The sequence below is a fragment of the Perna viridis genome, chromosome 2 (genome assembly GCF_037379345.1).
Source record: "Perna viridis isolate PV_CMFRI_1.1 ecotype Kerala chromosome 2, ASM3737934v1, whole genome shotgun sequence".
Taxonomy (NCBI): domain Eukaryota; kingdom Metazoa; phylum Mollusca; class Bivalvia; order Mytilida; family Mytilidae; genus Perna; species Perna viridis.
The window spans coordinates 59,291,760-59,306,727 of record NC_142446.1 but is presented as its reverse complement, the minus strand read 5'-3'; the positions used below and the strand labels follow the sequence as shown (position 1 = coordinate 59,306,727).

The following is a 14,968-nucleotide window of genomic DNA, read 5'->3' as shown; positions in this document are numbered from 1 at the left end:
GGTCGGGGTATATTTGTTTGCTTTAAATTAGGAAATATGTATTCCAAAACTGAATAATGCAACAGATCCGCTTATTTCAGGCGCTTATTTCTCAATTTTGCGATGAAAATAAAATGACATTGCCATTTTCAGAATTTCAGGTATTTGGTTCCATCTTGCATAAAACTGGCATTTTGTCCCTAAAAACTAACTTTTACGAACAAAACCAAACGTCTGTAGCGTCTTGGCTTCCAAGTGTGCCCGGGCTATAAAAAATAACTATACTTAACGGTCATTTAGGCGACAAATATTCTCTACCCCAATTCGAACAAAAATGTCAATTTAAGTGTTTTTTTCGATGGGTGTAGATCATAATTTTTTGCATTAACGATGTATATAAAGTGGTCGGATAATATAGGAGGGGTGGACAGGGGGTATTTCATCCCAGCTTCCCTCCCCTAGACCAATGCCTTGCACCCTTCTGACCACCACTTCCCGACTCCTTTCATTTTACCCCAGTTATTTTTCCCAACGATAATCCTTGCCTTCCATATTTTTCACTCCCCGTTCCCTGTAACTACCGATCCCCGTTCCCTTAACTCCCGTATCCCCATCCTTCCTGTCCACCCTCCCATATAGAAATGGAACATTTAATTTTTGTGACAAATTTATTTGTAAATATGAAAAATACAGGTACATAAGACTTCATAAGTGGGAATACGCGCGAGTAATCCCAACTTACTTAGTTCATATACCATAAGTGGGTCGTAAATACACCCTTCTTTGTTTCAGGTGCCCGAAGTAATAAATGCTAAAATACCAACGTTTTACCAAGTTCCTAAGCTATCGTTTACAGCGCCAGTGACTGTTCCGTCAGTCGACGACGAAAGTTTAAATCGAACAGCTATTGAATGTACTTCTTCTGAACCACTCCTTTTGAACGACAACAATGATGATGAAAACAGGGCCAATCAGTTAAATTATTCAATTAACATTTGTGACAATTTGGGGTCAAACATTTACGATAAATCTATATCCAGTGACTCTGTGTGATAGAAATCTGTGTAATAGAAATCCTTTGTACATTTCCATAACGAAAACTATAAATGCTCAACGTTACTTTTTGAACTTAAGTGTTTCCTGAAAGGAATTCAGTGTAACATAGATGTGATTTTCAAGACGTATTGATACTGTAATTCTTTATTTTGAATGAAAGTACTGTATCATTCAACAATATTTTATATTTTATAAATAATTATGTATACATAACTATATGCGCAAAGATCACCATCATGCTTACTCTTAACAGTCGGTGCCCCGTTTCAAATCTGTCAGAGAATTGTTTTCTTCCGTTTTTTTTTCCAAGTTTGTTTGTTTGTTCGTTTTTTTTTTTTTGGTAAAATATATAGTGGCAAATCTTTATTATAGATTTGTAGTATATAAAAAATCAGCTTTATCAATAATGAAAGATAATGAAAGAAAGAGAACGGAAAAATACTAAGAACATCCCTTAAATATATATTAAAAGAATAGATAATTTAGTTGTGATAGCGTCTCGAACGCCAAACGATTGGTTCGTTGTACGTTTACTGTTATTCTCCTACGTAAACAGAGGAAAACTTGGAAAACTTATAGGAACGTCAGTCAATTTCAGTGGTCAATTATCTCTTACATATTATGACACAACCTTTCCAGTGGTGTATATATATATATATATATATATATATATATATATATATATATATATATATATATATATATATATATATATATATATATATATATATATATATATATATATATATAAAGGTCTGAAAAATTCCCAACGATGTTACAAATTTGCGATTTTATCCTCTATCCTACATAATAACATCTAAAATGAACTGTCCCGTACTACCATACATCGTGTACTAAGTTACGGCTCTAGATTAATCCTACGAGGAGGAATGACCCGGCCAGCGAAAGCTATATTTCTGTATGGCCGAGTGGTCTAGGGCGCTGGACTTTTTGCAGGCGGTGTTGCCATAGATGTCACAGCGGTACGCGTTCGAGTCCCGCGGAGGGAACGACCAAAAATTTGCATCACAAATTTGACAGTTCTGACATCGCTGCGAATTTTTCAGACCTCCCTATACGTTTATATATTTTCCCTGTATCAATTTGATCCGATGGAGTAGTGTAGCGATTAGAGTCGTCACATTCTGAGACGTTTATACATATCCGTCCCAGTTCTAAACATTATCACATGACCCCATTGTGCAACTCCTGTTGTTTTTCATATGAATGACATTTAGAGTTTCTTGATGTACTACTTTATAAACACATGGACAATAAGTCAACCAAGAGAAACTATCCATCCTCTATCCGTAGCTGAAGAGAATTTGACGACACATTTCACACATCTTTATCACGTGATACCATCTTGTACCTCCTATTTCGTTTTTCCACCAGAGTGACTTTTGGTATTTCCTATTTGGTTTTTAAGGGATCACGAACGGTTATCGTTCACAATTATTTTTCTAGTTTTAATTTCTGGGACAGTCTAAACTTTGAGTTGTTTATACAGAAGAAAAATATTATTTTGATTTAATCTAAACTCTGGTGTTTGCTGGTTTTATTTCCCTGTTCGAAACTGGTTTTTCTTAAACGAATATTTAATTGCAATTATTTGCAACTATGTTTTTTTTAACGATAACTAAAATCCTTTATAAACACCTACATATGATACCAAGCTTCCTGTCAAATCTCAATTAGTTCCCGTAAATGGTTTAAGTGGAGTAGTTGCGCTTAGAAGGTAACCGTAGGCTGGACCTATCTTCCTTTTCAGGAACCAGACGATAATTACATTCTTTAAGGCACATCTAAATATGATGTCCAAACTTCCTATACAACTTTATTTGCAGGAGATATTAAAACAATAACCAGAAAACACAAGACACTGAAGTTAAAAAACGATTTTTTTTATATCTTTATAGTTCTAATGTGCATCTTGTTTTTACATTTCAATTTGAAAAGATAGGACTGAACCATCCCTGACTAGATCTATCTTTTTAACGATCTCTCAAATCTTTTAAAAGTTTCTAGATTTTTCTACCAGACGTTGCGACTGGTAATTAAGCTTCGTTCAGCTAAAGTAGAGTACCTACTTTATGTAATCTGTGACTCAATAAGTATTCAGGCAATATCATTTTACCTTTGCAGTGTTTATATACATATTGAACTTGTGTATATCCTATTATTATCATTATTGATTAGTAGGTTGAACTTGGCTATTTTTGTCACTGTATGTTGTTGGTACCTATTTTGTGTAACCTGTTATAACCAATGACATTCAAACTTTGCGAAGTGTTGGTATACGTATAGGAAAGTTCGACAATCTCATTAGTGATGTTATATTCACTAATTTGCATATCATTAAGTGTTAATTTGGTTGGCAAATAAACAACTAAATAAACAATAGATAGTTTCATGATTAGAATCCCAATTTTCAAAACATTTTAACTTTGTTATTTTATATCCAATTTTTGTTCTGTAAAATATTTCATTTAGATAAAATAATTTATATTTTGTATGTGAATTTATGTCTTTTACTTGAAAATATAAATTTGAAATGATATTAATATGTAAACCTCCATTTTCATATAAAATTATTTTTTTAATTTTTTACCCATATAGTCTAAGTACTGAATACTTATTTAAAATTTTATGGATAAAAAGAGCTTTATTGGCAGTGTAGGGAACCAAAAGAATTTATTCAATTATTTTTAAAATATGAAGAAGTTATGATGATTTAAAGTTGATGCCCATGTCATTCAATGAATTTTTTGCCAACCAAAACCAATTCACAGGTAAGTGATGACATCACCGAGAACTCTCCAATTGAAGATGTGCAGTTCCTATTATGGACAAATTTGACAAGTATTTAAGATGAATTTCTACCTACTGAACATAACAATTTGCTATAATGATCACATACTTGAGGTAATTTGTAACCCACACTATCTGTATTTTCGTCTTAATAGTGTTCAAACAGTTGTATACATATTGAAGATAATTATATGCTGACATTGTTCGATAATTATATGCCGACATTGTTCAGATAGGGAAAAACAGTTAACTCTGTCAAACAAGATTAACTCAAATAATAAGTTATTAAACAGTTTTGAAAAATGTTGAATTTGCAGTCAGAATCATTTCATTAATTGAAAATAATTTCTATCCATTAAGATAATGGTTAAACAATATATCCTGTCTTCCAAGTGAATAACTCTAATAGGAAATCATCCTACAACTTTGACCCATGGGGATTTTCTAGGTCTGATCATTAGGATCATTTATTTAACTGAAAATTTCTTCCTTTTTATTATGGTTTCATGATATTGGCTAAAAATTTCAAAATATGCCTCCTTTTACTGATAAAGGATAAGACCTGTAATAAGGAGTTGGCCTTTAACTTTGACCCAATAAAGGCTTGTGAAGGCCTGCACTCCTTGAAATGTTCACATTTCCCATTTTTGCATTTGTGCATTGTTCATCGTGCGTTTACACATCGTTTGGCGTTTGTTTAAACGCACGATAGGATCGTCCATTTAAACACGATAGATCTAAGCATTCGTTATTTTTATACATTGATTATTTCCTTGATTCAATTGTTATTTATATATTTTTTGCTATTATTAAATGATATATTTTCATTAATTATATTTTCTATTTTTTTTCTTTCTTCATTATTTGTTATTTTTTAATAGTTTTCATCGTTCGACTATTGAGTGTTTAAATGCACGATATGAGCGTTCGTCTATCGTGCGTTTAAACGCACGCTAGGAGGGTTCTTTTATCGAGTGTTTAAACGCACACTGGGAGCCGTCGTTTATCGTGTATTGAAACCCACGCTAGGAGCGTTCATTCAAACACAGGATAAAAGTGTTCGTTTATTGTGTGTTTGGGTACTGTGCGTGCAGGAAACCGAAATGTCTCTAGGAGTGTAACAGAGGGATCATTCTATCAAATAAAATTTTTACTATCTATTATGGTTTTTCAAGATATTTGCTAAAAACTGGAAAAAAAACATCATTTTCACTTTCATGGGCAATAACTCTAATAAGCTTCTGTCCTATAACTCTGACTAAATGAAGATATTTGTAGAGCTCTTCAAGCTGAATTGGGAGAGTCATCTTTATCATTCTCTTGCATAGTTTTTGAGATGGAGCTTGAAAATAAGTGATTTTAAGCAAAGTGTCCAATAAATTATCAATGGGGGGATACTTGCTGCCAGATGAGCATCATCAACACATTTTGTTTCTAAACATAGACATCCAAATTAGGCTGATGACTAAATTTAGTCTGAATCTACTGAGTAGTTTTAATGGAGCAAGAATGTCAAAAATGACAACAGCTAGAGATGACCACAGACACAAAGTGAGGACATGGTGTGGGCTATAAAGAGAATGACAATAAATCCATATAAAATCTTTATTGGCATACATCATATACCAGTGAATTGTTGGAAGAGATCAAATAAATTAACAAAACAAAAACAAACTGGTATATAATAGACACTCACAAACAATGCCTTCAACATGAAAATCATCACCTCATGTAAAATACAAACATATAATGCTTTTAAATGTTATACAGGCTTCATTAAGTTAGTAGAAAGTTACTAAAAAAAAAGAGAGAGGCAATAAAGAATCTGATATATAAAACTTAAAGACTGTTTTGGCTTGTAGTCTTTGTAAAAGAAATGTAAAATAAATATACAACCTGTAATATAAGTGAAAATCAAGTTTGGTTAGTTTTTATGACAAGATGTATATAAGCAACAAATGCTATATATCTAATACAAAGATATTTAATATAATGTATATAAAAAATATATAACAAGATGGAAAAAAAGCAAGTAAATGAAAATATTGGTGTATAGGAAATGGAAGATATACTTCTAAGTTTTCAGCAAGATGTACATGTATAATAAGCAAAGTGATAATTTGAGCCTTTGTTTATCCCTCTACAGTTATTAAGAATAATTTCTGTTGATCATAATGGTTTGATTTTGTTAGGAATGAAAAATAAAATTGCATGTACTCCATTTCAAATGTAAAATTGACAAAAATGGCAAATAATGCCCCCCTCCCCTTCCTGCGGAACATCAGCTGTCAGCCTTACAAACTTTCTGGACATGGCCCTGAGCTACAACATTCCACACCATTTACATATTAACTATTTCTCTAAATTTGACATAAAATGAACAAGAACTTCTTCAACCAGCTACTGAATGACTTCTTCACACTTTTCAATCATTTCCCTAAAGAAATGTAAAAATCTACTTAAGCAGATAGAGACTTGTGGTTTTCACCACAATATAAAGTGATGAATATTATCAAACTTTTGATGTAAAGCTGGACAAACAAACGAAGGAACACACAACAGACTGAAAAATTATACCCACCAATATTTATGGCTAAGTAAAGAATAAAATTTATTTCATAAAGCTATCATCAAGGAAGAACAGTCGATATCAATAATGGAAGATCAGGAAAACACAAGCCATGGAAGATGTTTTAAAACAAGGATGATCTGAACATTATTGTAATTCTCTACAAGTGAGCACTTACAAACAGCAAACAAATGCACCATTAAAGCCATGACAGACATACAACAAATGAATATAACAAATCAATGAATGTTGCTAACAATGTAAAGCTGATCATCTAACTGAATATAGATTATAATTAAACAAAGTGAACACTGTTCTTACCTAACTAACATATGTACTAGTAACTTCACAAACTGAAACTTCTCAATGTTTTATCTTTACACCATTAAAATCTCATATCTATGATTGGTTAAATTTAAACAGGTTTTACCACATCAACAGCAAGGAACAAACAAAACAATCATTGAAATGACAAAATTAGTAGTTAATACCTTCAGAATAATACCAAGTATAAAAAAAACATAAATTTTAAAATCTCATGTTTTCAATATAATGTTAAAAATGGAAGCCAATCAAATGATCTTGAATCGTAATAAAACTACTTCTATTAAATGAACGGAGACCATAACAAACTATCCACACATTCTTTATAACACTTGAACATAAAATATTTCATGAAAAAAAAAATACTTGTTCAGATATAGGACTTCAAAAGTTATTATGACTACTATTGCACTAATATCATTTCTTCATAAATAATCTTTGATGATGCCTTTGAACAGACAGCAGTAGAACTTTTAGAGTCCTGTATTTGATCTTAATTGCTTCACCTTTTAAGGAATTAAGTAGTACTTAAAAGCTTTAAGGATAAAAAAAGAAAGTTATCATTAATAGCATGCATAATTAATTTATCTTCATCTTAAACTATCAAATAATATCAAATACAACTTTGTACTGCATATCTATATCACTACTTTCTCCCCAAACTCTGACCAGTTCAGCCACATTAATCACAACTTTGTCACCTCCTAGAAACTGTTATTGATTACAGAGGCCTTGTTGTCAGGATGAAGCATCATGGGGGTATTCAGCTCACTTGTTGGGAGCATTTGGTGGTTCATCAGCCTCAAAGATAATTCTTAGGTTAATAAATCCAGATCTAAAATGAAAATGAAGTTATTGACCCCATCTGATCGAACACATAATTCAAAATCAACAAAAAGATATAGACCTTCCATATATATTGTAACATATAAACTACCAAATAAAATGACAGTCCCAAATAGTACTTTTGACATATTGAGTTATTGACAGATGTAAAGGGGAAACTAATCTTCTTTCAAGAAAAAAAAATCAAAACAAATTTTTTTTTTAAGTCTGACTGCATGTTTACTGATAGATCACCATACCTCTTCATGTACAACCAGATGACAGTCCCAAGCAATTCTTTAATAATGACAACAGACATGAATATCAGAACAATATAACATGTATCTTCAATCAACTTCCTGATACTGAACAGGAACTCATCCATTTGCAGATCTGAGATATTAGTCTCTGGTGTGGTATGCCTGAAACCGAAGCAAGAGACACAAATTGAATGTATGTTTGGTATTGTTATTGTGTCTTAAAAACATTCCACATATTTCCCTATCTGAATACATAAGATTTAAAAGAAAAACAACAGAATTTAAAAGTGCTTTACCAGGTAAAAAAAAAAAAATATCTATCATATCATATACTTAGAATGAAATACACCCTTTTTGTATAGGCATTATGAGTGATTGTTCAAACCCCATACCCTTTACCCCATATCACACCCCTAGACCTATAAAGCATACCCTATATCACACCCCAAGACCTATAAGGCATACCCTATACCATACTCCAAGACCTATATTGCATACCCTATATCACACCCAAAGACCTATAACAAATATCCTATATCACAACCCTAGACCTATACTGCATACCCTATATCACACCCCAAGACATATAAGGCATACCCTATATCACACCCCTAGACCTATATTGCATATCCTATATCACACTCCTTGACCTATATTGCATACCCTATATTACATCATAACTCAGACACGCCAGAAGTATGCTTAAAATATATGATATAATGAACATGACATGTAAAAATCTGTATCACATGCCATATCCACCCTCTACCTATATCACCCTGCAGGTTGGTGCCCCTTGGGGTGATATAGAGGTCTCAGATGGATATGGCATATGATACAGATATTCAGTACATATATCTTTGCCTTTGCAAGTTGATGTCTTATAAAAAGGTGCCTACAGATATGTAATGCAATAAATAGCCAGTCACTGCAATCATTTTGTATTTGTAAACATACCTTAGGTATGGTCTAGCACTGATTTTCTCAAACTGACATGCAGACACATAAACCTCTGGAATGTCAGAGGTCAAAATTAGGTCACAGTTGGCAGCCACATCTAATGATTTCAGGTAGTTGCAGTAGTAAGAGGCATGTGATGAGTGGATAGTATGCAGGTGAGTTTCGCTGGATTTGAACAGCTGTAGGTGGCGCTGTATATACATGTTTGATAGCTCTTGGTAGGCTGGATATTGTAGAAGATTGATTCGACTAGCATGGGTTTCTAAACGTCTATTTATAAACTTCTCATTTAACTTCAACATGTCATCCTAAAAAAAACCCCCCAAAAAAACAGGTTTGTTTGATAGATGAATATTTTTCTACAACAGAGTTTATATCAAAATAAGCATTATAAATTTAAATTCATTAAGTCTTTGATATTGTCTTTCCTTTTTCATCTACTTGTAGAAGATCAAACACTATGGAAAAAAAAAAAAAACAATATGTCACTTTATAATGAATTTGTGATGACTCCTATGAATCAAAGTGAGATATTGCCAAGCCATTGGCTGGGAAGTTAAAAGTCAAAAGTTCAGAAGTTCATTGAGTAAATCCATGTCTTACTAGACATAGTAGGAATGATTATCAGTCCTGTTTATCTGTTCATCTATAGAGAGTCATTTCTCTACATATTAAATGTTGTGCAGAGCTCAAGATCCACTAACTTAAAGTTCAGTCTCTTTTCATTGAAAAAAAACACACACATTTAATCAATTCGTGTACAGACAGATACATGAATTTGGCAAATATAAATCAGCTTGTTAGAAGTCATAGAGACCCAACTTAGACTGTTTTAAAAGTTTTGAAGAAAGATCCAGGATTTGAGTTTGGGGAGGGGGGGGGGCATTAATTGAATTAAATGCCGTGCAAAGCAAGGCAAAAAATATTATGGGGTCAATTTGTGGTGAAAAAATTTTTTCTTCTCAATTTAGGGGGGCGTATGCCCGGTATGCCAGTCCTTGGATCTGCGCCTGGATTGTATGGGTATTGGGGCAAAATAACTTGTGAAGGAAATATGATTTGGGGCAAAATACTCCGGATTTTTTCCTTTGTAAACTAAACTAAAATATTTGAAGTATTTACTTCATAAAACACATTTTTATGTCAAACATACCATATTATTGTAGTATCCAAGGTAACTGAATGTTTCTCTGTTTACAAAATGAAAGGTTGCCATGGACAACATGTAAATAAACAAACACACAAATATGGTGGCAATCACTTTTGGTACAAACATACTGACTAAAGCCTACAATAAAAAAAAAAAAAAACCAAATATCATATTATTAAAAGCTGCGAGATATTATACAACTAACTTATAATATATTGGTACATTTTTTTTCAATGAAAATCAAGTATAATAATTTACCAAATTACTTGATTGGCTTCTCTCAAGATTATATGATAATATAATGGTTCACAATTATTCAAAAATTTTTCAACCATTCCACAAATATATACTCTACCATGATGGTGAACATGTACATATAGGAGAAAAATGCTTCTTATTTTTTCAAAATTGACTCACCTATTATGACTGAAACAGTTTTTACTTTTTCCATTTTCTTTAAAAAAAAAACAGAGGAAAATTCTAACATAAAAAAAGTATAAACTCATCAATGCATTGTGAGCATTTGAAGAGAACTAACCTTGAGAAGAAATTTCTTTAGACTTTTACAGAAACCAGATTTAAACCATCTATTACGCTTTCTACTGCCATCTTCTTCATTGTCTTGTGTGGAATCTAATGAGGAAATAATGATGTCTTTAATAGATACAATATCATAAAGATTCAACAAGTATGTATTTTAAGTAACAAATGTAAATAATGAGTACTGTGGGTAATGAAGACACAAAAAGTTTCAAATCTTAAAAAGCTTAATTTGGCTTTTGTGAAAAAAAACCAATAGCAGGGTAGGTGAGGGCATACAATAAACAAAAGACATACCTGTTTTCTCTCTAATATCCACATAAATAGGGTAACCATACAGTATAAGACTACACACACCAACTGCCTTGGACATCCTATGGAGGAACCAAATCACATCTATAACAACCATCAGAGCAAAAAACACAAAATATCCATCATAATTTCTTTTGTCTTCTTCCTCATAGTCACTTTTCTGACTCTGTGTTTGGCTTGGTAAGGCCATGTCAGGAGTAACCCATAAATTATGGTATTGATGAGTTCTCTCGCTTTCTTGACTTTGATTATGGTCACCTCTATTGGAATCTACATGTTTTGCAGGTGGAATAAATACATCATTGAAGTCTGGGTATTTTACAACTGGAACTGGCTTATCTGAAAACAAATAAAATCAAACATACCATAAATTAATAAGTAATTAATAGGAAAAATAAGATTGTTATTTGCTGTAAATCAAATCAGAACACCAAATAATGAGTAACTTAATTCTCATAAACTACATATTACATAGTTAAAGAGAAACATATATACAATAATGTATAACAATTATATGCATGCCTGAAAAATACAATACTTAATAAATTAAGAAGATTAACCCTGATGACTGACTTTCATATTTATCAACTTTAAAAATTTGCTTAATTTTTCTAAAATTATGATATTTGTTGTGTTGAACAGATTACCAAACTTAAACATATGAGGATTTTTCCAACAATACCCAGGAAGTAATTTTTTCCTATCAAAAGAAAAATATTTTCAAGATAGAATGTAATTTGCCACAAAATGTCACTCGAGTTGTAAAGTTGACAGTCTCTCTCATTCCTTGGAGCACCCTACCACCTTCCTGTCTCAATTGGCAAACGGTGACTACCACATTTAAATTTGCATAATGTAAATAACAAATTATCTGGTAATAGTTCAAGATATTTTTCAAATTGATCCTTTTTTTTTGTATAGTCTACAACAGAGACATTTTGGCGATTCGTTTATCTGAGATAATCACAAATGAGCGAACTGATCTTTAAGAATCTGCTCAATATATTTTGAAACACCTTTGTCTGCATATTGCATATTCCATAAATAAGACACACCACAGTTGTCTAAAATGTTTTTGATAAATGACAGCCACTGTCAATACCACAATTATATAGTTAATTATTATAGCCTGTACAACAAACTACTGTGAAAGTTTTATTGTTTGTGAGGTACCGATTTTTGTGGATTTCGTGGGTAGGCCAAACCATGAATTTTGGTTCCCAATGAAAAGAAGATGTCCATCGATGTGTATACTGAAAACCTCCAAACCCCGAATTCAAGAACTTGCATTTCTTTCCTAATCCACGAAAATTGGTATCCACAAATTAAAGTACTTTCACAGTAGATATTTGGCTGTGTTTCCCTGATATAAAGCTACCCCAAAAATATACCAATTGAGCCTTTGCTGTTACCTCTAAAGGATATTGTCCCAGCTCGGCATATACAATGAAGTCTGGAGTTGACTGTTTTAAATGTAAAATTTTTTGGCAAAATTTTTAATGTAGACGCTCTAAAATGTCTTTGTTTTCAAATGTCCAAATCTCAGAGCCATATAGTAATATAGGAACAATGCATTTATCAAAATGTCTAGTTGCCAAACTATTGATAGCTTGTTTCGTCTAGATTTTCTCAATACACCATACATAACTTTCAAACCGAATTTTTAGCGAAATATAAACCAAGATATTTGTAATCTTTTACAATTTCAACTTCCTTACCATTTAGAGTAAAATGGAGGCTATTTGCTATTGCACCTTATGAAAATAAAAGTATTTTTGTTTTGTCGGCATTGACTAGTAAATACCACTGTTCACAGTATTTTGAAACTCATTTAACATATTTTGTAACTCTGTGCTGCCATAGGCAAGTAACACAAAGTCTATCCTGAACTCCAATAAGTCACTTACAAATTTTATTAGCAAAGAATTTTTAAAACAAAATTACCTAAAGCCAACTTAGTCAAATCTTCCTGTATTCCAAGCCACTCAGTAAATGGCCTTGTTGGTAAGAACTCCAGGTCACGTACATTTTTGACAGATCTTCTGAGAAACTGAGCAGTTGCTAACCATTTGTTTTTCTCAATACTTCGATATGTTTTCTTTAAGTCAGTAGAAAATTTTTTTCCCATAAACTTAGTGTAGCTATCAAACCTTTCTCTACATAAATAGAACAATTTTCATTTTATTCATATGACATGAAATAAATATCACATAATACAAATCATGAAGCATAGAATAATTATATGTTCAAGAGTTCAATTTCAATTGAATATCACTTCTATTCTAATCATATGAGAATGTGTTGATGAAACAAACTGATTGTTGTTTAGGTGGCCGTTATACCACAAATGGTTTTAGTATGAGAGCCAAGCCAGATCTTCAACATAAAAAATGGGTTACTAAAAGTGTATATGTACGAGTTAAAATAGTTGGGTTTGGATTTGACACCAATGTAATGTCATAGTAAATTCCAAGAATTATGAAAATAAAATTACCATGATGTCAAGTGTTAAGTCTTTGACCAGGTAGTACTAAATTCATGAGGAAAAAAATTATTCCTGAACTGAAGAAAACTTCTACCACGACTCCTATCAATGACTTATTTAGGATTTTTTGCACTATTAAAATCAGGTCTGAATGTATGATTGTAATTACTTTACTCACTGCATACTACATTGTTTTATTCTTATAATAACCTCTACAAGCATTTTGAGAGTATCACATGGAAATACAAAGTCCCCTACTGGAAGAAATTTTTGTCGAAGAGAACAGAATGCAAAATTCATGCATAATTTGTTAACAAGAAAAGTGTGGAAAACTGCATTAATTTTCCAAGTCTAAGGGGCATTACTCAGTGAAAATAAATGAACGAGAACAAAATTCAACCTTGAACTGTAACTTGTCATGGTTAAGTTACAGATAAAAAATATCTACCTTACATCAAAAAGCATGAGGAAAAAGAAGTGATAACTGAGTCTTTGCATTTACTTTCTAAGTCAAAGGACCATAAATCAGCATAAAATCAGCAGAACAAAACAAAGTGTGAACTAGATCTGTAACTTGTCATGGTAAAGCAATGTATCATATATTAATAGTAAGCATGAGAAAAAAAGTGCAGAAAACTGACTTGCCAAATTGATGGACAGATGGACAGAGCACAATCCTAAAGTCCCCTTCAATGAAAGTCCCCATTAGCGGACTAATAAATCATGTAAGGCAATAGTTTTTTTTCTTCATTTTATAACAAGTTAACTAAACAGACAGTAGTCAGAAACAGCGACATCTAACTGAATTATTGAACAATAAGGTAATTGTAAAAGCTGAAAATATGGTACACTTACTTAAATGCGGCAACATTATTTACAAACTTCTGTGACAAAGATGTGATCTGTTTTGATAGTAATCCTCTAATATCCTTTTTCTCTATATCATCCGTTATATTCTTCTCTATTTCCTTCTGAAGCTATAAGAATTATGGAAGAGAATAATATTTTTTTAGAGGTAATACTTTATAATGGGAGTAAACAGTAAGTTATATCATCATCTATTCAAGTAATCCTAACTTCAGCTAACTCAGTTCATGTTGGATGATTTCAAACTTTAGTACGGTTAATTTTTATCTGTCAATAAACATATCTAAATACAAGTACAAATGTTTTAGCTTGTATCAAACTTCAAGCTGCCTTGTGTATCTACATAAATATTCATCTAGATTTTATCAAGTTTACATATAAGACCAAACTCTATACTTGTTAATAATATCATAAATAACAATATTTGATTACCTCATTAAGGTTTTCTATAATGATCAACATTTGCTGATCACATTCATGTTTACTGAGATTAGCTGCTGAGTTCTGTCTCTGTATCTCTGTCTTGAGATATCTCTCCATGTGGTCCATCTCTAAGTGAGTAAAGGCTGACTTCACAGATCTCTGTTGTTGGTAGTTCTTCAAGAAAGCTGTTGTATCACTACAAATCAATTCAAAGTGGCATTTACTCAATTGCTTTTTTTTGTCTTTGGAATACAGGCATTTATATTGGTAAAGACAGAAGACTTACAAGACTAATGCATTTCACAGACAATTATAAAAGTATTAATTTTCACAGTTGCTAATTTTTGCGGATTCTGTCAAGTGACCATATCAGTGGATATCAATTTTCGCACTTAAAAAAATGAAAA

General features: G+C 32.0%; 2 protein-coding genes across 4 annotated transcripts in view; one reads left to right on the top strand and one right to left on the bottom strand.

The window, feature by feature from the left end:
• Positions 1–1,665, top strand: part of LOC148626279 (leukocyte tyrosine kinase receptor-like) — a 112,875-nt gene extending 111,210 nt beyond the window's left edge. Inside the window, exon 27 of the mRNA XM_088570160.1 lies at positions 772–1,665. Coding sequence (XP_088426286.1) covers positions 772–1,032 — 261 coding nt within the window. The 3' untranslated portion in view covers positions 1,033–1,665. The remainder of the gene's footprint in view (positions 1–771) is intronic.
• A 3,772-nt stretch (positions 1,666–5,437) lies between these two features.
• Positions 5,438–14,968, bottom strand: part of LOC148626278 (uncharacterized) — a 73,129-nt gene continuing 63,598 nt past the window's right edge. For all 3 annotated transcript variants that reach the window (XM_088570157.1, XM_088570154.1, XM_088570155.1), the window contains exons 24-32: positions 14,571–14,757; positions 14,127–14,248; positions 12,731–12,942; positions 10,772–11,125; positions 10,473–10,567; positions 9,938–10,072; positions 8,782–9,092; positions 7,825–7,986; positions 5,438–7,574 (exon numbers count right to left, since the gene is read on the bottom strand). In XM_088570157.1, the coding sequence (XP_088426283.1) occupies positions 7,508–7,574; positions 7,825–7,986; positions 8,782–9,092; positions 9,938–10,072; positions 10,473–10,567; positions 10,772–11,125; positions 12,731–12,942; positions 14,127–14,248; positions 14,571–14,757 (1,645 nt within the window). In that variant the 3' untranslated portion in view covers positions 5,438–7,507. The remainder of the gene's footprint in view (positions 7,575–7,824; positions 7,987–8,781; positions 9,093–9,937; positions 10,073–10,472; positions 10,568–10,771; positions 11,126–12,730; positions 12,943–14,126; positions 14,249–14,570; positions 14,758–14,968) is intronic.